This window comes from Vollenhovia emeryi, unplaced genomic scaffold (genome assembly GCF_000949405.1).
Source record: "Vollenhovia emeryi isolate VEMERY1.0 unplaced genomic scaffold, V.emery_V1.0 DF939140.1, whole genome shotgun sequence".
In the NCBI taxonomy this organism is placed as follows: Eukaryota; Metazoa; Arthropoda; class Insecta; order Hymenoptera; family Formicidae; genus Vollenhovia; species Vollenhovia emeryi.
The window spans coordinates 970848-994219 of NW_011967226.1; the positions used below are offsets into that span (position 1 = coordinate 970848).

General features: G+C 45.8%; 1 protein-coding gene and 1 non-coding gene across 4 annotated transcripts in view; both read left to right on the forward strand.

Moving 5' to 3' along the window:
* Positions 1-23372, forward strand: part of LOC105567126 (glutamate receptor 1) — a 229077-nt gene that overhangs the window by 190211 nt on the left and 15494 nt on the right. For all 3 annotated transcript variants that reach the window (XM_012021707.1, XM_012021706.1, XM_012021705.1), the window contains 4 exons: positions 17124-17256; positions 18659-18779; positions 20939-21103; positions 22543-22755. In XM_012021707.1, coding sequence (XP_011877097.1) covers positions 17124-17256; positions 18659-18779; positions 20939-21103; positions 22543-22755 — 632 coding nt within the window. The remainder of the gene's footprint in view (positions 1-17123; positions 17257-18658; positions 18780-20938; positions 21104-22542; positions 22756-23372) is intronic.
* Positions 6638-6710, forward strand: Trnaa-ggc. The gene has a single exon. It is a non-coding gene; the product is annotated as a tRNA-Ala (tRNA).

Sequence of the window (23372 nt, forward strand, 5' to 3'; positions counted from 1 at the left end):
TAAACTAATAATCAGAGATAAGCCATTCTTATCTCGTTAGAAGCGCTGAAATCTTAGCTTTCCAACGAGACCAGGATCATCTTCCTACGATTTTTCTGTGCCAAGTTATTGACGATTATATCGACTCGCGATCTCTTAATCCTGAGATAGAAGCAGCAGACGGCGCGTATATGCGGCGTCTCGCGCGACGGTGTTTACTACCGAACCCCTGGGCCTCGTATGTTTTGATGCCAGTTTTTTGGGGACGTAGTACGCTCGCGTAATACTTGCGTAATACTCGCGCGGCCTTGTCTAATGAATGGGTGCGCGCGCGCCCGATTTTTAAAACGCTATAACTCGGCGAGAAATCAACGTAGCGACATGAAACAAAAACCAATCTTCTTCGTTTCGCATCCCGCAGATGTCTACGTTGAGTATGTATGCTCTTATCATGAAATTTATATACAACAATGGAATAAAAAGTAAAATACTGACATATAAATTATACGTACAACTGCTAAATATAAAAATTTGCTAACTATATTAGATTGTATAGCAAGATTGCCCAATAAAATTGTATTATTGAATACATGTAGAATAAAGGCTAATGTAGCGCCAATGTTACGTATTAATAATTGCACTGTATTGCATTTACATTCCCAATACTACGCCAATACGTTGTGCTATCCGGGCTTTATCAACACTTTATATTATAATTCAACTACAGATTTAATATTTTCATTTTCATTGCAAGAAAGTAATTGCAAAGTAACGATTCGTTACTTTTTGAGTAACTGTAACGCGTTACTTTTCAGAATTAGTAACTTGTAACTGTAACTGCCATGGTTACATTTTTAGCGAAAAAAACTGTAACTGTAACTAGATACTTTTATAAAGTAACTTTCCCAACCCTGTATAATACATAGAAGTCTGTGAGTGATATTGAGTGGTATTAAGTGAAGACAATAAATGCAATTATTGATAGGATAATTTAGCATGCCCATCAAGTGAGTGTTGTATTAGTGCAATGTTGGTGTTACAGGGTTAACATTTCTACATTTCGAAATGTGACAGCTTGTATGTGAACTTTTGCCCGCATTAAGGGGATGCTGGAGTGATTCTGCGCTTTTGGCACCTTTTGCTCCTAGAACTGTCAATTCACGAAAACGTTTGTGTAATATACAAGTAATGTGGCTTTTGTGTACAGACCGACACGCAGTGGTCTAAAATCTCGAAAACCTGGCAAAAAAAACTGAATTTTTCTAGTCCGCCTAACTATCGGTAAAAGTTATTGTAACTTCAAGAAAAATACATAAAGAAGAACGTCTCGTAATATACAAGAGCCACATAATTTGTATATTACACAAATGTTTTCACGAATTGACAGTTCTAGGAGCAAAAGGTGCGAAAAGTGCGGAATCACCCCAGCATCCCCTTAAAGATGGCGACGCGGCTTCGCTTCCAACGCCTCAGTTCGCGGTCTGGTATAATATATAGAAGTCTGTGCGGAAATCCACGCGGCGCCCTCCTGAATTAATTTTCTACGTGATGATCGAGAGGAGTCGCCCAATCTCAACCGCGGCTGCTGCACCCGCGTTCGGTCCACGGCCGGGAGGGTGCGCGCGCGTGCGCGCGGGAATTTGTTCATGGCGCGTGACGTGACCGCCTCAGATGAATTTTTAATTAATATCGCCGTCAATTAACAGCAAACGCAGAGTTACGCGGCCGTAATTATGGCCACGATGTGCCGTGACACATGCAATTATTTGTTTGACCGCTTGTCCCCCGCGCGACACTTTGATGTCCGGACATTTTTGCGTGTCGCGGTAAATTCTTCGTGCCGATCGTTAATCGCGGTGAACGTTTACCGCGAAAATTGACGGTAAACATGAAGCGCAATAATTGCAGCTGTTAGCGATTAGCAATGACTGTAGTTATAGCCGAGGTGGTGTCGCCAGCTCTCCGTGCCATTCGTCCCGTAATAGTAGCCGGCGATTTGGAACAACAATGGAATTACGGTCTCCCGCAGTTTCTCAATAATTCTCCGTTATTTTCTGTCTCGCCAGCGGACCGCGCGCTTCCAGGAGGCAATATTCCCCATAATTGGTCGTACATTCAACTGTTGCGTCAATCGGCGGAGGAAGAGAGAGAGAGAGGGAGAGAGGTCGACCCGAAACTTTTCCATTAAGATAACTTCGATGCTAGGCGACGCGACGCGTCGCGTCGCGGCGCGACTCGTTCGGCGCGATGACTTCGTGCCCTACCGATAAACTCCGGCAGGAGCAGAATTAATTTCTACGGTCGAATGATCCCAGCTGGCACGGGATATTCTATTTACCTTCATGAACAACGCTAAGCGGGCCGCAATAATGGCCGGCTATGATGACATTTAACTCAGGCTTAACGGGGTTTAACCCGGCCGCCGATTGTCCTTCGGGTCCCGGAAACGGATAACGCGCGGAGGGAGAGGGAGGGAGTGGGAGAGAGAGAGAGAGAGAGAAAGAGAGGGATGTATCGACGCCGATCCGTCCCGTTTCAATTTGCCGTGTTACAATTGTGCCGCTCAAAAACGTGTGACAAGAGAAACAAGGCACGGCGACGCAGCTGCATCGCGACGATTTCCGTATCGACAACCTGTCGATTAAATTATTTTCGAAAATGACGACCGTTTGAGTGTCGCGCCGTGTCGCCGGGCGGCGCGGCGCGATAAACAAAAATTCGGTGACACGCGCGAGAAAACGCGCGATACACGTATCGGGCTCTACGTTTCATCATGCGTGCGCCAACTTTACCGTTGAGCGAATTGCGTTCTCGCGTAACGCGATTCCCGCCGTGTGCTCCGTGTGCTAACAAGGTTGTCCGTCAAAGGAAAAAAAAAAACCCTATCCCGCTAATATCGCGAGAGGTAATGACATCCGATACCTTGATAACAAGGTTCTCGCGACTACCCGGCGTGATTCGATATTCCACGCGTCGATTGTTCCGTAATTGGACAAGCGAGAGTTCCGACAGCAAAGTGTTAATGCGTCATTCGAGGCCGCGCGCGCGCGCGCGCATACGCAGTTTTAAGCAGATCGGGAGCCGATCGCGCCGCAGAGCCGCTCGGCCGCGCACGCGGCCTCTAATTACGCATTACAAACGTTGCGAGGCGCACGGAATATTTATATTCTTTTCCGCGGCGTCGCGCCCGCCGCGCCGCGCATGTTCAACGTTTGCAACGTGACACCGATACACCGGTGATTACCGGTGCGGCTTAACGGCACTAATTACGCGCCGCGTAATTCGGCGTTCCTCCTCCTCCCCCCCCGTCGTTGGTCGAAACGCCCGCGTCCGCCGGCCGCGCGCTAAAGCGGGTAGGAAAACTGATTACCGATAGTCGGAATTCGGTTTTGCGTTTCACGGGGGCGGCGGCGAGGGGGAGGGGGAGGGAGGGCTCATTGAAAATTCGGCGTCGCGTCGCCGGCGAATGCGCGGGCATCGAGCGGCGAATTTTCGCGCGGCACGCCCCGCGATCAAATCGCGTGTCCCGCACACCGCCCCGATCGCGAACGACCATAAAGAAAATTAGAATGAGTGGATGCGGTTCGGTTGCGGCAACGAGGTTGCCCGGTCGTGGCGCGCGGCGTTTTCCCCACCGCGTTTGACGTTGCACCTGACGTTTCGCGCGGGACGTTGGTTACGTGTCGCTTCGCGCGGCGACGTAATAAATCGGCAAAGAATTATCGACCCGACCGACGGTTATTAATAAACGATATTATGTCTCCTATCTTTCAATTCCGCGCTCTCCGCTGCGCCGATTTATTGGGACGGACAAACGTGAGCCGCGCGCGATATAAATCTGGGCGAAACGAGAGAGTCTTGCAGTTAGAAATTAGCGCTCGATATTTCACAGCCGAGAATGACCGTATTTTGAAAGCCAAATTTTCGGGACAATCGAACGGCGCGACTACACTCTATTCGGGGCATAAGCTTGAAATGCGGCGCGATAAACTGCGCCATATATTTAATACCGAATGTAACTGCTGTTGTAACTAGGTTTCGGCATACTATTTGTTGCCGGCTTTAAAAATAGAAATCATCATCGTGCGCAAATGCGCAGATTGATGTTTAATTGACGTATTTGCCCGTCCCATTTTTAACGTACACACCTAACATGCGATTTCGTGCGTTTAATTGAGAGCCAAATATGAACACGATGCGGTGGACATGGATAATAGTGCAAACACGATCCGCTAACAAGCAGATCGACGCGGGAAAATAGAGAAAGTTGATCATTAACATTTGAAATGCAGGCCGCAGCTTTACATTCGTTGGGGGATCGTCGGGGTGATCGCCCGGTTAATTTCCGCGCGGCGCTACGGGGTACAAAGTGCAGAGAGAGAGAGAAAGAGAGACACGCGTATTCGTGCGGTATTCATTGTACGATAACGAAAATGCGGATAAGCCATCCAGTGGAAATAACCGCGAAAAAAGAGCGTGATGAATGCCGCGCGCGGATGCAGCCGACCCTATCCCGTCGGCAATTATAGCCAGCTGCGCAAAATTTGGCCAAGTGAATTTCGCGTTGAAAATCGCCCCTCTTTGAGCTGCCTCCGCGCCGGGCGTCATTCGTGAAAACGCGCCGCGAGTTTTACAACGCGCGGGCGAGAGATCCCCCCCCCCTCCCCGCCGCATTCATTCATATTTCTTACTAAATCCAATTTAATTCTAATTCATCCGAGAACTTAAAGCCCGACGCCCGTGCAACGCGCATTTCCGACGCGACCGGATCCGCGCGCATCCGACGAGTTTCGCCGCGCGCGCGGCTGCGAATTAGTTTACGAACTAAATTGACGTTTAATGTTGCGTCGGGCGTTGCCGGTTTACGAGGTGGATTCGAGTATTGTCGGAACGCGCGGAATTCAGGACAGCCCGACGCGAGAGAAGGAGAGGGGAAAAAGGAGCGAAACGTATCGGAATTTTATTTTATAAGAGCGCCCGGGCTAACGCCCGGCGCGATAAATATCGAGCACCGACGGCGCTACGTTGAATCGCAAAATTCTCGGCACGCGGGACGCTCATGCATACGCCACCGGCTATATATATAATATCCAGAAGTGGAAATCGTACAGGCGGCGCGTATTCCGGCGATAATGGAAATTACCGGCAGCGATTCCGAAACGAGCGCGCCCGGTTCGCGCGGCTGAGAGATCATCTCGCGGAGAGAAGCGATCCGGGAGAGCTCAATCGCTCGCGATACGCTCGGCACGACTGTCGCGCCGCTCGTAAATAAAATGAGCGCACGTAATAATGGCGGAGGGGTGTCCCGTTGTGCCCAAGAATTGAGAAAGACGCTTTGTGTCGTTGAACCCTCGCTAAGGATTATGGGCGCGCCCTAACGTTTACAGATAGCGAGAGAGCGCGAGACTCGAAAAGGTATACAAACTGCAGCAAACTCGGCGCGATTTTTCTCAAGTATTAGAGAAAAATACGTATCGATCCACTTGACATTACTTTTCCAATAAGTTCGTGATTAAAGACAAGCAAATTCAGAAAAATCGACAGAAACTTCGGAACGGTGAAGCTCTTCTCCCGTAAAGTAGTGCCGTAAATACTGTGTAGAGAACACGCAGCATTAATATTTTATAGCAAATATTCAGAAAGTTCGCTTCTAAACGAACTCTCGTGCAATCTTCGTGGAGAAAAAAAGTCGCGATTCCTCGTTCGAGCCCAAGCCTGGGTACGTTGCGTGCCCGGAAGACGCGGAGACATTTAGAACGTTTAAACTGTACGTTACAATTTCGTAACGTTACAAAGTGAAATCGCATCACGACTGTGCGCGGAATGTCGAAATGCGAACGGCCCCGGTCTTGAATATTTCTACGAACAAACAACTATAATTTGAGAAATTTGCATGGGGATTTATAATGCGCGCATTTCCGCGACCAATCCGGGCGCTTCGCGCGGCGCGGAGTGACCGTGCTCGAAGCCCGGCGTTAACATTTGCGTCAAAGTTTTCGCGGTTCTATTCCAATTACCCCGCAAACTCGGCGATTGCGGTGAGAGCGCGCACGCGGTGGACGTAAATATTTGCAGGGCGCCATCAAGGACCAAGTTCCATAACGAACGTCGCGAAAAGCGATTCTGTGGCGGAAGGTGAGAAATGGGATGCTGGCATACGTGCGGGGAAAAAAAATACGCCGGCGTCTTTATGCCCACTCGTTCTTTCCGCGAGTTCACGCGTTTCGCGCGCGGCTCCGTCCCGCTTGGGTACCTCGCGGTCAATTGGAAAAGACCATTCGCGCGGTAAGGAGAAGGTCCCAGGTTCGAATCCTGGCCTAGCCCTAGCCCGTTACTTCTCTCGCCGAAAATTAATAAGTGGCGCGTCTTAGCGCTTACCTCCCCGAAGATACATCTCTATCTAGTGCTATGGAGGCCGTGCTCATTTCGCATTCGCCCTCTCCGAGGACCACCTGTCGTTCAGGCAGGGTAACGGTGCGGAACTTGTTTATTGACTGGAGGGGTCTTCCGGGGTGTGGCCACTCTGCATCCATACGATCGTCTACCAAACCAGTGAGTGAGATACCACGCATTGCTCCTGGAGTCGCGCTGCTGGTACACTATTTTCTACTTTGTTCAGTGAAATAAAGTAGGTAAGCCAGAAGGATTTCGATTGTGGGCCTGGATAGCTCAGTTGGAAGAGCATTCGCCCGGCAAGCGGAAGGTTCTAGATTCGAATCCTAGTCCAGTCCTAGCCCGTTACTCTCGCCGAAAATTAATAAGTCTTACCTACCCGAAGATACACCCCTATTTATTATGGAAGCCGTCTTCTTTCCGCGCGGCATTAACCAAAATTACCCCGACTTGGAACGAGTCGCGACGAACGCTCTGATTAAAAGGAGGGACGAAAATCGCGCAATTGTGCGGTCCGCGGCTTCTCGTTTCAAGCGCGGAGCATGGGCGGCGGGATAATAAGCTCGGCTAGCTGGCCGCGCAATGTGCAGGTGGACGCCACACGACACCTGCTACCACTTTGCTTCGCTCGGCATCTTTATCGCGGGCGCGAACGAGCCGACCGGATGGTGATCGATCGCGCCGCGCGACAACCAGTGACGGCACTCAAACCGATATCCGCTCGCAATTTTCAAACGAACGAAATACAGCTACTCGTTCAAGAGCTCGTCGATACTACCGGCCGGCACTTCCCGCCAGTTGTTTCGCAGAGGCCCGGTTTTCGGGCCATTCGAATACACCCGGTCGGGTTGATAAAAAGGTTTTGGCATGCGCCTGAGGAAAACGTGGCAGGAGGGGGAAAAAATCAGCTTATGACGATTCGGAAATTCGCTTCCTGAAAACTTCGGGGAGGGCCAAAAACATCTGAAGCGCGAAAAATTGAAACCATCGTACGTAGGAAGCGCTTCAACGGGGCATTCCCCTCTTTTTTCCTTTTGTCTACATCTTACGCATTGCCTAAATGCAATAAACCATTTTGTTTACTGTCTCGCAACAGAGTGTGTTGATCATAGAGAGAGAGAGAGAGAGAGAGAGAGAGAGAGAGAGAGGAGCGATGAAGCATTTCACCCTGCGCTCCGCGATGAGGTCATTCATGCGTTAGAACCCATCATCGATAATGATGGCACTCGATACGCGCGCGCGGCAATGATAAATAATAACGTACACGCGATAAAAAGTTTCTTAAAGGTTGCAATTTATTGAGTTACGCAAAATAGACCTTTTCCGTCCGTCTATATTTAATTACTACTTTAACGCAGGTCGAGAATATATATTTATTTCTACTCTTGTAGTTGCAACTTGAGCAAAAGAAAATCGGTACACTTTGGAATGGAGGCGGTATCCGTTTTCCCCGAAGTTTCCGCACCGCTGTCGCGGATTCGCCGCCGTGACCGGGACAAAAGTATGGAAAAAAGGAAGAAGCCGAGGGGTGGCTTTCTTTCCGTTCATTCGCCAGTCTCCGTCTCCGCAACTGATGGCTCAGTTTTAAGGTGAACGGTGCGCGAGATTAAGAACAGACGAAGGTATTAGGGATTGCCTCCAGGACGATTACGTGATAGGACACGCTAATCAGACCTCCGTTATTCCGGCCCGACGGACTCTTCGGGTCTCTCTTGAGGTGACGTGCCTGCCACAGATGTTACCTCAAACCGTCCGTCGTGGTTAAGATATGGAGACAGACCTTAATCAGACGTCCATTTTAAGGTGGAAATCTACTCGAACGCCCGACGACATTTGTTAAGATCGTTTAGCGTATTGCGAAATACCAAGCGACTCCTAAGTGCTTCTAAGTAATTTGAAATAATCACGTGGATAACGCTGCTCGTATCCCATCGTATATTTAAAGCCGGTAAATTAAATTAAAACACCACCTCTGGATTTTGGGGAAAAGAAGTATAGTCGCGATAAAAAATTAAGCTTCTTTGTTCCTATCTCCTATTCAAATTATCCTACCAGGCTCTATTTAAATCGAATTTTATAAAGGGTAGAAAGTAATAAAACTTATATTTAAACGCGCGTAAATAAAAGATAAGGCGCGATAAATTCTGGACTAATTGTTGCGACGTAATGGAAAAAAACGCACATTTTGCCGCGTTTATTTATATTATCTTAATATAAATTAATTAATATTATCTTAATATAATTCGCTGCGCTTGATTATTTATAATATCACCATTGACAGCATAAGTAAAGTATCTCTCAAACCGAATAACGTAGTGTTTCTCATTCGTCTTATTTATTTCGTTACCCGACAGTTCAACTTGATCTCTCGTCCAACACATGTCTTTTGAAAACTTTATTCTTCACCCGTCAGTTCAATCTGATATCTCGTCCGACACACATCTCTCGATACTTTTACTTGTGTTTAACAATTAACAATGCAACTTCAATTGACTTTGCACTCTTCAGCCAAAGAGTGCAATCATTTCTTTTACTAATATGTAAGTTTATTTATTTATTTCATATTTATTCTTGATATTTATTAATTCGCGTATACTGTAATGACTCTCTTGCTTGTACACAGCTTACTAACATAACGATATTGGCCAAACGAACGATATGAGATCATTAACAATTGGGTGAACAGGCACAGATTTATGGTTTACTTTCGTTATAATTACTTCCTTTTTTATATATATACAGTGTCTCATTTTATGTAAATGTTGTTTTGTGTATGTTATAATACACAAAAATTTTCAATATACAACATACCCTGTATATAAAAAAATGTTTAGTGCTGAGTTATGTACGTTTGCAGATTACTTGAAAAGGGTCCAAATCTGAGACCGAAACGTCGTTTTTTAAAAAACTACATATCATTAATGTAATATGGTTCCGAATGGACGCATTTTAGCAGCAAGCGGAAACGTTGGGCCGTCATTAGCTTCCAACATTTCGAGCTATGTGACGAGATATTTTTCGCGTAACTCGGTGAATTCATATATCTATGATGAAACATTGTATATAATTATACCTTTGATCACGTTTGTTAATTAGAACGCAAGACCATATAATACGTCGCGCCCTTACGAGAAACGCCTTGTACCAAAAGATCGATAAATACCTGCCTAAATAGCTGACTAAAATCGATACTAGCTCGTCACTCTCGGCCACAAAATTTCAACGGCTCCGCAAGGACCTGCACACGTTTAATTGACGATCGGTGTATTTCAGGCTTACCGTGCAGTAGAGCCTACGCGCCCCAGAGACCTCTGATGCAGCTCGCCTGCAAGGAGAAAGACGGGTTTTTCGTTTAAAATTTTACTCACGATCGCACGAAGGATCGTTTGATAAAATCGAGTTGCATGTAGGTGCATCGTGGTATTTCTAGCCTCGCGAGCAGCTCCATACGGGGTGTTCCGCAAGACCTCCGTTTTTCCTTTTTACCGAACAACGGGCAGAATTTAACAAGGGGAAACTCGCCGCAACGTGACGTGCAACAAACGCGATAAATAATATCAGGCGGTAATAAATTATTCGCGGATGAGCGATACGCGATAATCAACCTGTCCGTTAATTACTTTAACGGAATTTCCATTTGAATTTTGATCGACGGAATATTTAATGTCGAATATTAAAGATCGCGGGGAAACTGTCGTTCGAACGTCTGAACAAAGCTGTCGCGCGGAGGTGGGGGAGGGCGGGGGGGAGGAGGAGGAGGGCCAGAAATTGCGGTAACAAAAGGGCGCGGATTTCGCGCGGGGCACCCGGTACGAAGGGGTGACTTTTATTCCGCCTTCGTCGCGCGTAACAAGACGTCTTCCGCTTTAAGCACAGCCCGTCGTACATACATAGATACAATCAGACATCGGTCGATCCAGGCGCGTCGCGTCGCGGGGACGGGCGCGCGTTGCTTGTTTCGCCATCGCGACGTTAGTTTCCAGCAGTCTCGACGGCATTTTCGTCTGGAAGTACGCGACACGGGGAAACCGCTGGCCATCCGCCGGTACGAGGGATGCAGACGGGATTGCTCGCACACCGTGCCAGACTAACTCCGCGTGCCTGCCCGGGGGACGTCTGTGCGGTCGCGGATGGTTACGTTCGCGTCTGCACGTAGACGTCGCCGAGTTACATCCGACTTCGCAATGCGAAGATATTAGCGTGGCGCGGGCGTCTCCCTGCGCTCTACGTTCTGCTCCGTGTTAAAAATAGATTTAGAATACGTTGGATTGTTCAGCAAGTAAATCCCGCTTGTCTGAGTCCGGCATCTTTCGCGAGGTGCTTACGGAATATTCCGTTCTGCCGCTATGCACCGCTGATTCTCGCGACAAAAATAGTAATGACTGCCGCGAGGAGAAAAAGACTTAATGACGATCGTAAGAAACGGCTAACTCTTTCGCGATATATTTTATGAAATTAGTATCTCTAAGAGGTCTGCGTCTTATCGTATTACACAAGTATGAGAGTCCATAATTTCATTGGCGGGGTTTTTCCGCGTTATAAGAATGAGATCGCGATCGCGGCTGATGCGATGAGAACGGCGCTAATTGCGAAGAACAGGGGCCGAAGACCGCGCAAAAAGAAGCTCGCGTCGAAGTTGGGAAGCAGTGCAGCAGTTGCGGGTTGCTGAACTGCTCCTCGAAGCATCCACCCGTCCCAGAAGCAGTTCCGACTTCTATTTAGTGTAAGTCGGGCGAAAATAAGTTACGAGAAACAGACGAGGAGAAGCGGCGGTGTGTTTGTCCCAGCAACATCGCACTTAAGCACATAACAACAGATACGAGGCGCCAGAATCGAGTTATCACGCCTGCGAACATAGTTATCGAATAAAAAGGTTATTGAAGCATTTATTGGCTACAACGAGTCTCGGAGGAACGCTCCGAAGGGGAAAGTCCTCGATCGAGCTCCTCCAACGACGATCCGATGCGCGGAAAAACGTTAACCAGTTACCTTTTCAAAGGGGAAGCTTCCCTTTGTATTAAAATCGCGATCCGGTATCGATAAACTTACAAATTCAGTAACGAATAAACAACGCATTCAACGGAAATTAGCGAGGGCGAAGAAAAATAAACAAGAATATTAATCGACGTTGCTCGCGGCTGCGGCGGAACCTCTCGCGATGTTTGTACTTTAAACGCGCGTTAAGTGCATTTAATAATAAACATATAGATGTATTCAACGTTCGGAGAAATTTTTTTCGCCATTGTAATACGTTTCTAAATTTAATTTGCTCTACAGCACAATTCGCTCCTCCTAATTGCCCCGTTTCCACAATAGAACGAAGGGAAATTTCGAATTTTAATCGGCTTGGACTAATTTAAGCGTGCACATACGTTAAGCCAGCTCTGATTAGTACATGAATTTCAATGTTCCCGTTAAGCCTCTATTCATTTGTCTATCAGACAACTGGAAATAGAGTATTTGTACTTTCGTAATGAACAGCGTCATTATTGCGGTATTATATACATACAGTAAACGCCGGGAAATTCAAATCGAATGAAGACTATTAAATACTCCGAAGCCAAACATGCCAATTCATAAAACTAAAGTTCGAACGAACTTCCGCGAAGATCGTGTTTCGCAATTAGTTTCTCAGTTCGCGAGTAAACCGGCGAGTTGTCCGGGAGAAATTGATTTAAACAAATTGGTGCATCAGAGTTTACAAAGTAAACGTCAACAGGAAATTAACGCCAAGAAATTCAATTGAATTTAAAAATATTGCAAAATTATCGGCGTCCAATCTGATGTCGGAAGGATTGATGAACACGATGCTTAACTCATGCAAGATTCATGGAGTCTGCAATTTGTTTATCCGGAATACCAATTTAATTAAAACATAATAAAACATCCTCTACGAGAGGGCATTGCTAGGAGAGGATATTTTCAGATTATCTCTCGTCCACAAAAGAGAAAGAGAGTGAGAGAAAGAGAGAGAGAGAGAGAGAAAATTGTTCGCGTACCACTCGCAAATATTGCAACTGTGACGCCGGCATGCAGGTCCGTTCTCCTTTAGCTCTCTGTACCTGCCGATCGACGTTGGCGACGCGTCGATAATTAGTCGTTCCGTAGCTGCAAATGGAACACGGAAGTCGGTAGGTCGCTTCGTGATTCGGAATATATTGAATGTCACTGGGCACACAATTGGATTGCGTGTCTTGTCATGGCTTCACGCGTATTCGCGATAGCATCGAGTCAATTTCTTTTTATACGAATGTATGAGACGAGCGTTCTACGATCGAGCGGCGATATTAAAACTGTCGGGCTCGATATTAAAAGTATCGAGCGAAACATAGAAAAAATTAATCTAATTTCGTTCGAAAAGGGGGAAGAAAGAAGCGGGGGATGAAAAGGAATTACATAAGTTATTCGGCAGCGTGACGGGTGACAGAAATCAAAGTTTATCATAGACATTCAGCTCTTTTTCTTTGTGGATAATAAAGTAGGTTTATCTCGAGCAGAGACTCGATTAAGAAGCTGAGAAACTTACACCGCTAATTCCATTCAATGCGATTCACTCGCGGATATATTTAATATCTTTCAGAAGTAGAAACTGTGCATGAGTGTGTGCCATATGTGTTGCATCACTGGATGCTCCATGCAATCCGAAACACAACATTTCCAGCGTAACATCATTTTGGTCGAGGAATTGCATTTGCGTTTTTTTTTTCATTCGCTACGATTATAAAAAGTCAAATGAGATTTCTTAATGCAAGCATCCTAAGCTCACAGTGCGTGTTTACAGACGCGCATGTTGGAATCGTAATTGCACTAACGAAACGAACGACACATCAAAGCCTCGCCTCGACACGAGTTCTCTGAAATTTCAAAATTATTATTTACTCTGTACGCAACGCAGATCCATATCCCTCGATGATATGGATATTGTGCACACGTACGCTTTACAAACGAGCGTCGCGGCTTCAAAGGCAACTTCGCGATTACCAACGTCTCTTATACTTGCTACGACTCGACTGTAATGACTAAAGGGATCATGTACGCAGAACCATAACGAGGTAGTTTACGTGTATTTCCGGTCTACGTCGGATAAATTGTGCGTTCAATGAGCCGCGGGTTCGCCGCGACGCGAGCTTCCGGGACGCAAAGAAATTTGATACTGAAATTTGACGAGATAATGTAGGCTGGTAATTAAAAACATCCCCGTTACGTCACGGCGGATCGTGTGCCCGATAGAGACGTGACGGTTCGTCATTTTAATCCGGTGCAGCCAAATTCTGACATCGCGCGATCGTTCCTCGGTGCTTTGTTGGAAATGTCTCGTCAGAGCGATTGCAAAGAAAAATAATTCACCGTGACATAATCGGGGGTAAATCAAGAACGTTATTTAGTTGAAAATATTTTTCCAAGAAGTTCATTTTCGTGCTTTCATTCTCTTACGTGCGACATTCGTGTCACAAATGATAAAAGAAACACGTTTTTCTCGCTCGCGATTCATAGCCTTCCAACTTCAGAAACTTCTTACAGAGCGTATATTTCATCAGACTGCCAGTATTGATATAAACAAATTTAAAATTTTTATCGACCTCAGCTTCTTACAGAGAGTCTAATAAGGTCCTCTATTATGAGATAGGATCCTAATATGGGATAGCGGGGTTTCTGCTAAATTAATAATCGTCAGTTGATTCCATCATGAATTTGTTGCCCTTCTCTGGGAAAACAAAATTTGCAACCTAAAAATCGCAATCAACTGTTCCATCTGTATCCAAGATTTTTAAGTAATACTAATCAATTCTCTCAATTAGTTCTGTCGATATTCAGTAACGCAAATATAATGTTCACTTAAGAGGCACTAACCGAAACGTTACGTTGCTGGACTACAAAAAAACGGTCAAAATTTTTCCCAGAATAGAGTTACGAACAATCCAAATAATTGGATTGCTAATTGTGGGCCCCAAAATGGGTTGCTTAACTGTCTTTTTTTCCCCCCAGAGTTGGAGCGAAATCTGTTTAGTGGAAAATTCATTGTTAAACTGTGTAATCGACGCGAAACAAGATTTGTCGTTGAATTTGGGTGTTGAAAAGCCGCTATCTCATATTAAAAATCTGTCTCTTAATAGAGGATTTCCTCTAGTAATGACGAGACGCGGCCAGTGGAAAGGAAGTGATTTTCGAATTAGACATCGGTATCAGAGTCATCGCTGAAAGAAAAATGCGGTAAAAGGATCGGTATTGGAAGTGGGAATGGCGTTCGCGAGAAACCAATAGCACTCATCGAAATGTCAAGCTCTTTTGCAACGCTCGAACGGACGTGTATGTACGCGCGCAGTTTCAGATTCGCGCTCGTTAACCTGGTCATCTTTCTCGTGCCTGACGGCAGAAAAAATATAGCGATAGGACCAGATACGTTTCGCGTTCTAACACCATGTTTCCTGCATCCGGCGTCCCATTAAGCCGTATTGCCTTCCGTCCTCTTTCCTATCGTGTGTTTTTTTTATTACGCTACCAAATCCTTTTATCTAAGTGTCGAGAGATATATCGGGATTTAAAATACAAAAAATGAATGATTACGAGCTTTCCATTTTTCCCCCCTTTCTACTAACCAAAAACTAAAAGGATTTTCCGTTTATAATCCTCTTATAAATTTTTTCTTCTCCAAATGTCAGGACGAGAATTGTTTTAAATATTTTTCGCGGTTTTCGGAAATTTAAAATGATTTCTGGTCCGATTTTTCTTCTCCGCGAAGCAAATATCACCCCTCGCGAAATACATTTAAGAGAGCAACGCGAGCCTTCATATTTCTCCCCCATCTGAGGGTCCCTCCCCCCTTTGAAAGCTGTTCTTCTTCCAACCTCCGTCGCGATGTTCGAAAGCACCGTTCCGCGTCTTGCCAATTTTTTTCCGGGCCGATGTTTTCATCGCGCGACCGCGACGCGGAACCGCCGGCAAAAATTCCTTACGCCGTAACTCACCACACGTCTGCGTCGTGCAATACGCCGCCCGTAACTTACGCCGGCTGGCCGCGATCGTAAAAGTAACGAGTTCGGGGGGAGGTCAAGTGCGTTGTTATGCCGGGGGGGGGGGGGCGAATGACCCGAAATGCGCGCGGCAGGCGGTTAAGACGTTGGCGCGGTCTCGCGGTGCAATGAGCGCGATTAAATGGCGCTTCTCTATTTTGTAAACGCCATAGATTCCCCCGCGAATTTACGAGACGTCCGATCAGAATCTACCCCCCGCCTCGAGCTCGGGGGGGGTAGATTCCCGTTGCGCCCCGTTGCACGTGCGCGGGCGCATACTGGCATTTGATCGTATCTCACGATAACATACTGCATATAATTCGAATAGTGTATTTGCCAGAAACTACAGATACGCAATGCGCATGTATTTTGCGTGATTATGCATTTTGGAGAGATGCGTGGATATTTGATTCGGTAGACGCACCGCGAATATACCGATCCGCGGGGTTTGCGATTTATGCGAGTATCCACATTAGAAATTCAGGATCTATTACAACGTATAAAACGTATGAATATTTCATATCTCGAACGACTACTTTCCTCCGTTTTCAACGTGGTCCATTTCTTAAATGGTATAAACAGTCGATCGATATTAGAGGAAACAGAAATTACGAGCGCCCAGGTGAATAGTAGAATGGAGACAAACGCGATGTCTATTTAAAGGGACAGATCTTGCAAGCGTTACGTTTCATATAAAAAAAATAGTGGATTATTTGAATCTTTTGTATGAACCTTTCGCATAAAATTTTCATCCCTCTAACCTTCTTGCACCGTTATATAATTTAAAGCGAGATATATAGAGAAAAGTCCCCTGTTACACGATAGACTTTCAAAGTGAGATAGCAGGTTCTCAACGTCCAAATCCAATGACCAATCTTTTTTCGCAACGATTACGCGATCTAACAGTGGATTTTCGACTCGACGGATTTCACTTCGAGAGCAATAAATTCATGGTGAAATCAATAAGGCCCGGTTTCACCGACGTTGTTTAACTTTGAGCTTAGTTTAATTCGTTCCTTGTGTCTCTTTCCAACTGTTACTTTAGAAAGAGACAAACGTGAATCAAACCAAGATCGAAGTTAAGCGACGCTTTGTGAAACCAGGCCTAAGGTCCAGTTTTACAAACGTCGGTTAACTGTTAACCAGAGTTCAGTCGACTTCCTATCTTTCTCTATCTTGTTATCCAAGAAGAGACAGAGGATCAATTAACCATGGGTTAGCGGCTAAACGACGTTTGTGAAACCGGCCCTAAATGATTCTGACGGGAACCCTCGCTATCTCATATTAGGGGACTCGCGCCTCGTAATAGGGGACTTCGGTCTAGCAGTATATGGAAATGTTCATAAAACGACTTGAAAAACGTATTACAATTTCGATATCGCGGTAACATCGACTCGCATACATATGTATGACGCCGCGACTGCATACGATGCATTATGACGCGATTAAATTTTGTCGTTGCCAAAAATATGAGGCGGGTCAAATCGAACAATCTACGACACTCTCTATAACTTAGAGGCATTGCCCGTAGACAGGCGATATTTCACACTGCGCGAGAAACCGCAGACTGAACAGAGGCTGCCAATGAATTACGACATGGTCTATGTAACGCGCAATCGTGCGTATGTAATTTTCGGAAGACACACACAGCGACGAGTGGCAACGCGAGCCTATGTCGAATATAGCGTAGCGCGCATATAAGCGTTTCCTATAATTTAATTAAACGCCCGTGGGTTTCAGGACTACTCAGGCTGCAGCAGATTTATCAGGGGTTGAAACCAGGCAACGAGTCCTTTCAAGTCGAAACCGTCAAGAGAATACAGAACATGTCAGAGGCGATCGATTTTCTGCGCAGCCTGGAGGAGCTTAATCGGTGAGTTCTTCTTTTTCTTTTTTCATTCAAGCGTACAATACGCACAAATAAAACGCACACTGCTTCTCACTGGAAACCGGTGTTACGAAACTAGTATTCGAAACTTGATACTCGAAAGTATAAATGCTAAGAGCTTTTCTATGGTTGTATAGAGAAAAATCCCCGATTATGGGATAGACTCCTAATATGAGATAGAGGAGTTTCGGCTAAATTAATAGGCATCGTCTGTTGGTTCCACCATGACCTTATTGCCCTCGGAGTGAAATCTCTATTTAGGGAAAATTGATTGTTAGATCGTGTAATCGTTGCGAAAACAGATTTGCGATGTGAATTTGAACGTTGAAAACTTACTGTCTCATGCTAGAATCTTTTCTCACAACAGAGGACTTTCCTCTATATACATGGTGCAATTTGTTCCGAGATATTATGCAGGAAAATATAAGTATAAGCTTAAAAATTAATTCCAATTTAACTGATATTTACAAGCACATTCAACAGGCATGCAAATGTATAAAAATAAAATTTGAGAGCATATCATAATAATGAGCGGTGTCGCAGCCTGTAACGATTAAAACGATTTCGCTTACATTCGATTAAAAAATTCTAGTAAAAAGATAAAAACTGAAATAACAAAATGTAATAAAGATGCTTGTTAACGGCAAAAGGTATGTCGATTATCGGTCTAAGTCAGTTGATTCCAACGGAAAATTACAAGATCGACAAATGATCGGGCGCAGTTCACCAAGTTGCTACAAAGCATAAAAAAATTCCCAGAGAAATGTTAGGCTACCAAAAAGCAGTCTGGCGGAAAATGACGGCTTTTCTAATTACTTGTACAATCCATACTGACCCAGTTTCGCTTATTATTAATTAAAATGTTGCGGAGTGATGGGTTTTAAGTTTTTTAATTTGTTCCCAATAGAAATGGAAAGGAGCGCAGCTGTTGCAACACTAATTTTATTTCCGTGCCCGCGGCTATGATTTAGTGCGACTGTCATTTTCTTGCAAAATGGCATATCAACGGTGTGACGGATAAGGCTGGTCGCGGCACAAGTTGGCATACTCGCACTGCAATTCACCAGCGGCCACGCATTTGCGCGATGCAAGTAATCAACAACAGCGAGTAATTGCCATCGCGGTAGTTTGAATTGGCCGGGCGTGGTAGTTACCGAAAACAACGGCGTTATTGCAAATTGCCATACAATATCCAATTATTACAAACGAAATGAGCGCGGAAACTCCGCGGTGCATCGATCAAACGTGACAAAGCCGCGCGTTAGCGCGGCGCGCGAATTGCGGCGAGCCGGCGCGCGAGACTTATGTCGCTCTTCCCGCGGGAAATTCGCGAATCTTTTCTCCGTGTGGACAACTAATCCCCATAAACGTCATTAAAATGTTGCAGATGGAGTAACAAATACGTGGTTCTCGATTGCCCGACGGACATGGCGAAGGATATTGTTGTGAGTCATGTGAGAGACGTAGCATTGGGAAAGAGGACGTATCACTATCTGCTGAGTGGTTTGGTGAGTCGAACAGAGAAAATAGAACTTAACTAATTGCAACCGTACACTACCAAATCTCGTTGTACTATCTCGTAGTCAATTTTCCGAAATATCGTGGAAAATCTTTTTTCTATAAATTGTTCGCTTCGAGTGTCTTCTCCAAATGCCATGTAAATACGAAGAGTAATTATTTAGCCAGAATTAATATTTTAATAAAACCCGAATTACGCTTTTTCCTTAACATAATTGTATCGCGAAAGAAAAGGAGGAGATAAATATTAAAACTTGGGCTGTTTATTTCAAACTAACATTATATTATTGAAATGTATATATTTGTATGTTTCACAGTAAAGTTAGTCTAAAATGAAAGTATTATTTTGCAATTAGTCAGATATTTCCCCCTTTTCATTTAAATATCGGCGACTTTCATTCCCGAGCTTTTCCAGCCGGGAAATTCGGTATGCAAAACAGTGACTTTCGCTTTACTGCGCGAAAGTGCTCTCACTTGTACACCGTCTGCGTTATAACAGGATGGCGGGATTAATTCGCAGCATGGCGAAATTTTCGAAACAAGCGAGAACCGTCGCTCAAACTGACACGAAACGCCCTGCCGTGGGGGGCAAGATCTTCGCCGGTGATGTCTCCGCCGTACTTTAGAATTTAGAGGACAGTTTGCTTGTGTTTAGCGGCTTCCAGCGAGTTGCTGCGGAAGAGCAGGCGGCATTACACTCCGGCGACGTAGAAGATAGTTGTACATACCTACATCTAGTTTCGTCTCCCTACGAGGCACGCCATTGTCATTTATCGCGTCATTCTCGAAACGGTTGCGCGACCGGAGCGCAGACGTGTTGATTCGCACATTTTCCCGCTTTCCGCCATTCGCGTCCCTCGCCTCTTACTTCTTCTTTTCCGAGACGGCCATCCACCTGAGAATTCAACGACCGGAGGGACAATTGTCTACGTGTTAACTCGACGGAGAAAGAGAGAGAGGCGCCTTAAATAATTTCATCTCTCGCATCAATACCCGGCGATATTTACAAATTCGCAAAAATCCCGGCCTCCTTAACGCCAAGTTCCTCGGTAGAAACGCGAATATAAATACGAACCTAATAGCTGTTGGACAAGCAGCAATGCCGGATATTACAAAACTTTATCCGCTCCTCTGACCGCAAATGTAAAAGTTGAAAAGTCAACGTTGCAACGGCGGACGGGATGATATCAGACCGGCAAATTAAACTGGTAACGCGGCGAACTCGTTCGCGACCAAGTTAAACACGCATACAGCGTTAACAGCGTCCATGTATTATCTCCAGCCGGTTGATGGATGATGGTGGATGGCCGGGCGCAAGTAGTAAAGTAGCGGACGGATCAGCCGCGAGCTGCGAGACGCGAAATCTAATAATAACACTTAATAATAACACATTGCAATTAGATACCGGGTATTATTAGTTCAATTTTAAGCGGGACCATTGTTAGCTGCCGCCCTCGAAAGCCTCTTCCGGTGGCCAGCACCGCCCGCTATTTCCGGCACCCTCGAACAAACCTGCTCTCTCCATACTTCGCTCGTTAGTTTAACGATCGCGAAAATATAAGTAATCGCAATTTTAATTGGACTTATCGTTTTGCGAGCGTAATACACGTTTACGGCCCCGCGCAGACGTTATCAATTCCCGCTCCTCTCGCCTCCCTCGCCTGCTGCTCTCGTTCCGTTCGGAAGAACTGCCGCGCGTTAGCGCCAACGACGAGCTTTTCACTGTTTCGAGGTTTCGCCGCGCATAATACGCAGTAACAACGCAATATCCGCGTAAAACTGGAAACGGTAGTTGCATTCGAGCTCGAGTAATTAAATACGGCGGATCTAAGTTGGAATCGAGACGCGTCAGTCCTATTACGTTTTTCACGAGGGAACAAAGGGAACGCGGTAATAACGCGCCGTAATAATATTACAGTGACTCGAGTGCCCGTCCTCGAGTCGACTTTAAAGACGCGACGGAAGATCAAGGGCCTCGTTGTCAGGCGGACGCTTTTCGCGAGACTACAGGCCGTCCTTTTAGAACGCCGAAACGGAGACTGCGAGAGACCGGGCGGAGAGAGGCGGGGCGGCAGCCTTTGTCATCTCGCTGAACCCCCCCTGCGTTCCCCACGTGTACCAATACCCCCGTATATTTCGCTGTAATCAGATAATGGACGACCGATGGGAGAGCGAGGTGATCGAGTACGGCGCCATCAACATCACGGGCTTTCGCATCGTGGACGTCACTCGACCTCACGTCAAGGATTTCCTGGGCGCCTGGCATCGCCTGGATCCGGTCCAGTCTCAAGGCGCCGGTCGTGAATCCATTTCCGTACGTATACGTTCACGTATCACCGGCGCTTCCCCCGCGAGACCCCGTCGTCACTTTTTCTCACGCCTGTCCTCCGTCGTCGTCGTCGTCGGCGACGGCCTCTCCGCGGCTTGGCGTTTCCAGAGGGGAAACCACCCTCCGTGCGAAATCCTTGGAATGTGCCTCCCGAGTGCGGCGATTCCCTCCCGGTGGATCGAACGCTTCCTTAAATTTCTTCGGACGGCGACGGGCGACGACGGCAACAGCACGGAAGTTTCGCACGAGAAACGGGGAATCAAACAAGAATCGTCGCGGATCTCCGTTCGCACCGCGCGCGATCTCTGTGTGCGCGGCGGCTTGAGACCAAACTTGTTAAACAGCACCCGCATGTAGAAACTTGGACTTTTCAGCGCGCTTATAAAGTGCCGCTCGCTCGACCGTGCCTTGCCCGCGCGGACCGTGTTTCGCCTTCCTCTTAATGACCTCTCCTTCGTCCGCGCGTTAACATTTTTTCCCCCCCAGGGTTCTTACACGAATCCGACAAAAACTGGCTCGTGTTTAACGATGCGCGACAACGCAGTTTTCTGGTGCTACCGCACTGTTCCATAAAACACCTCGGACAATTTTTTTTTCGGCAATCGATAGTAACGTTGACATTTAAACTTCAATTAGACCGAAATGAACTGCTGAGTTAAATGCGTTTAGCGAGAGATTAAATTATCATCGAGATAAAACAGATTTCAATATTTATTTATTTTCACGTATTTGTTTAAAGATATTGACGCAATTATTAAAAAATTATGCATCGATCTATGATTTTTTGTAATTAAAAATGAGCTTTTAAAATTATTGCCACATTTCGCCAACGAAAAAAAAACATACCGTCTCCATAAAACGCTCATTATCATATATTTATTTGTTAATTGCATTTCGAGACACGCGAAGTCTGCTCCGTCATTTTGTGCTCCATCATTTTGCATGATTTTCGTTGTGCCGCAAGAAGCGGCGAATATAATCCCGAAAATGGATACACTACTAACGGGATTTCGGGGCAAAGTTGTGTGGGACACTATCTATATGGATCTGAAAGCTCTCTCGGAGACAGGCCGCATGCAATCTAATGCAACGATTATCGTGCCCGATCGTTATATTCAGCGAGCACCAAACGTGGTTTTCCAACACTGGCGAAGTGCCCGAGGTACTCTTGTCTCTGTGAATTTACGTACGCCACAACGTGACGACGAATCCCTCTCTCGTACTCGCGAAATTCTTGATCCTATCGAGGGATAGAGTCTGCCACAAGAACGTAGAAATCGGAGGGATCTTTCCGCTCGATTCTCGCCGTCCGAAAATCGGCGCGTCGCGACGAATGGCAAGAGGGATGAAAGTGAAAAAGAAATTGATTTCTTGCATTTGTATCTGGAAAAACGCGCGATTTAATTCATTGCGATGGAAATTAGGCGCAAGCCGCCCTGATGTACGACGCCGTGTTCGTCCTGGTAGAAGCCTTCAACAAGTATCTGAGAAAGAGGACCGACAAAAATAATATGAGACGAGTAACAACGAGCAATAATCAACCCATAAACGGAACGAAGCCCCTGGACTGCTACCACAATCGCGGCTGGGTCACTCCGTGGGAGCACGGCGATAAAATCTCCAGGCTTTTAAGAAAGGTAAATAAATATTCCATTGTATAGCAAAAAGAACACACGCGACATTTCTAGAATTACTACAAGTTCCAACGTGTAAACGTATTGTCATCTATTAATTTTGATCCATAATCTTACGCATGAATTGTGCATCATTTGACATTGCGTATTGAATAAAGTAAATAGCGTTAATTGACGCACGTTAAATTTTACATTTCTATCGTCAATTTTTCATCCGGTGGATGTTTATTATTACAAACACGTCGTTCAAATGTATAGTTCAATAATACGCGCGACAACACGTGATCGCATTGGCCGCAGACACAGGTAATTTATTTTCAAATTCCCGAGACGCGATCCAGAGGACACGGGTACTCAATGTGTTGCGAAATACCGTGGCGACCGAAATTGCCACGGACCCTCCTCGACGTATCTCTGCTCTTGACAGTAATTGGCGGTTATTCCGACTCTAGCGGAATTCCTGCGTTCGCGTCAAATAGTCCTCCGTCATTCCGCCCTTACGTGTACATGCCGTTACTCTCGTAACTTTTTTTGCCTTTTAATCCGCTACCGTTTGACAATTTAACAATTTATCATGTCAAGATTGAACTCGCGGGCACCGAAAAAAATATAGCGATAGA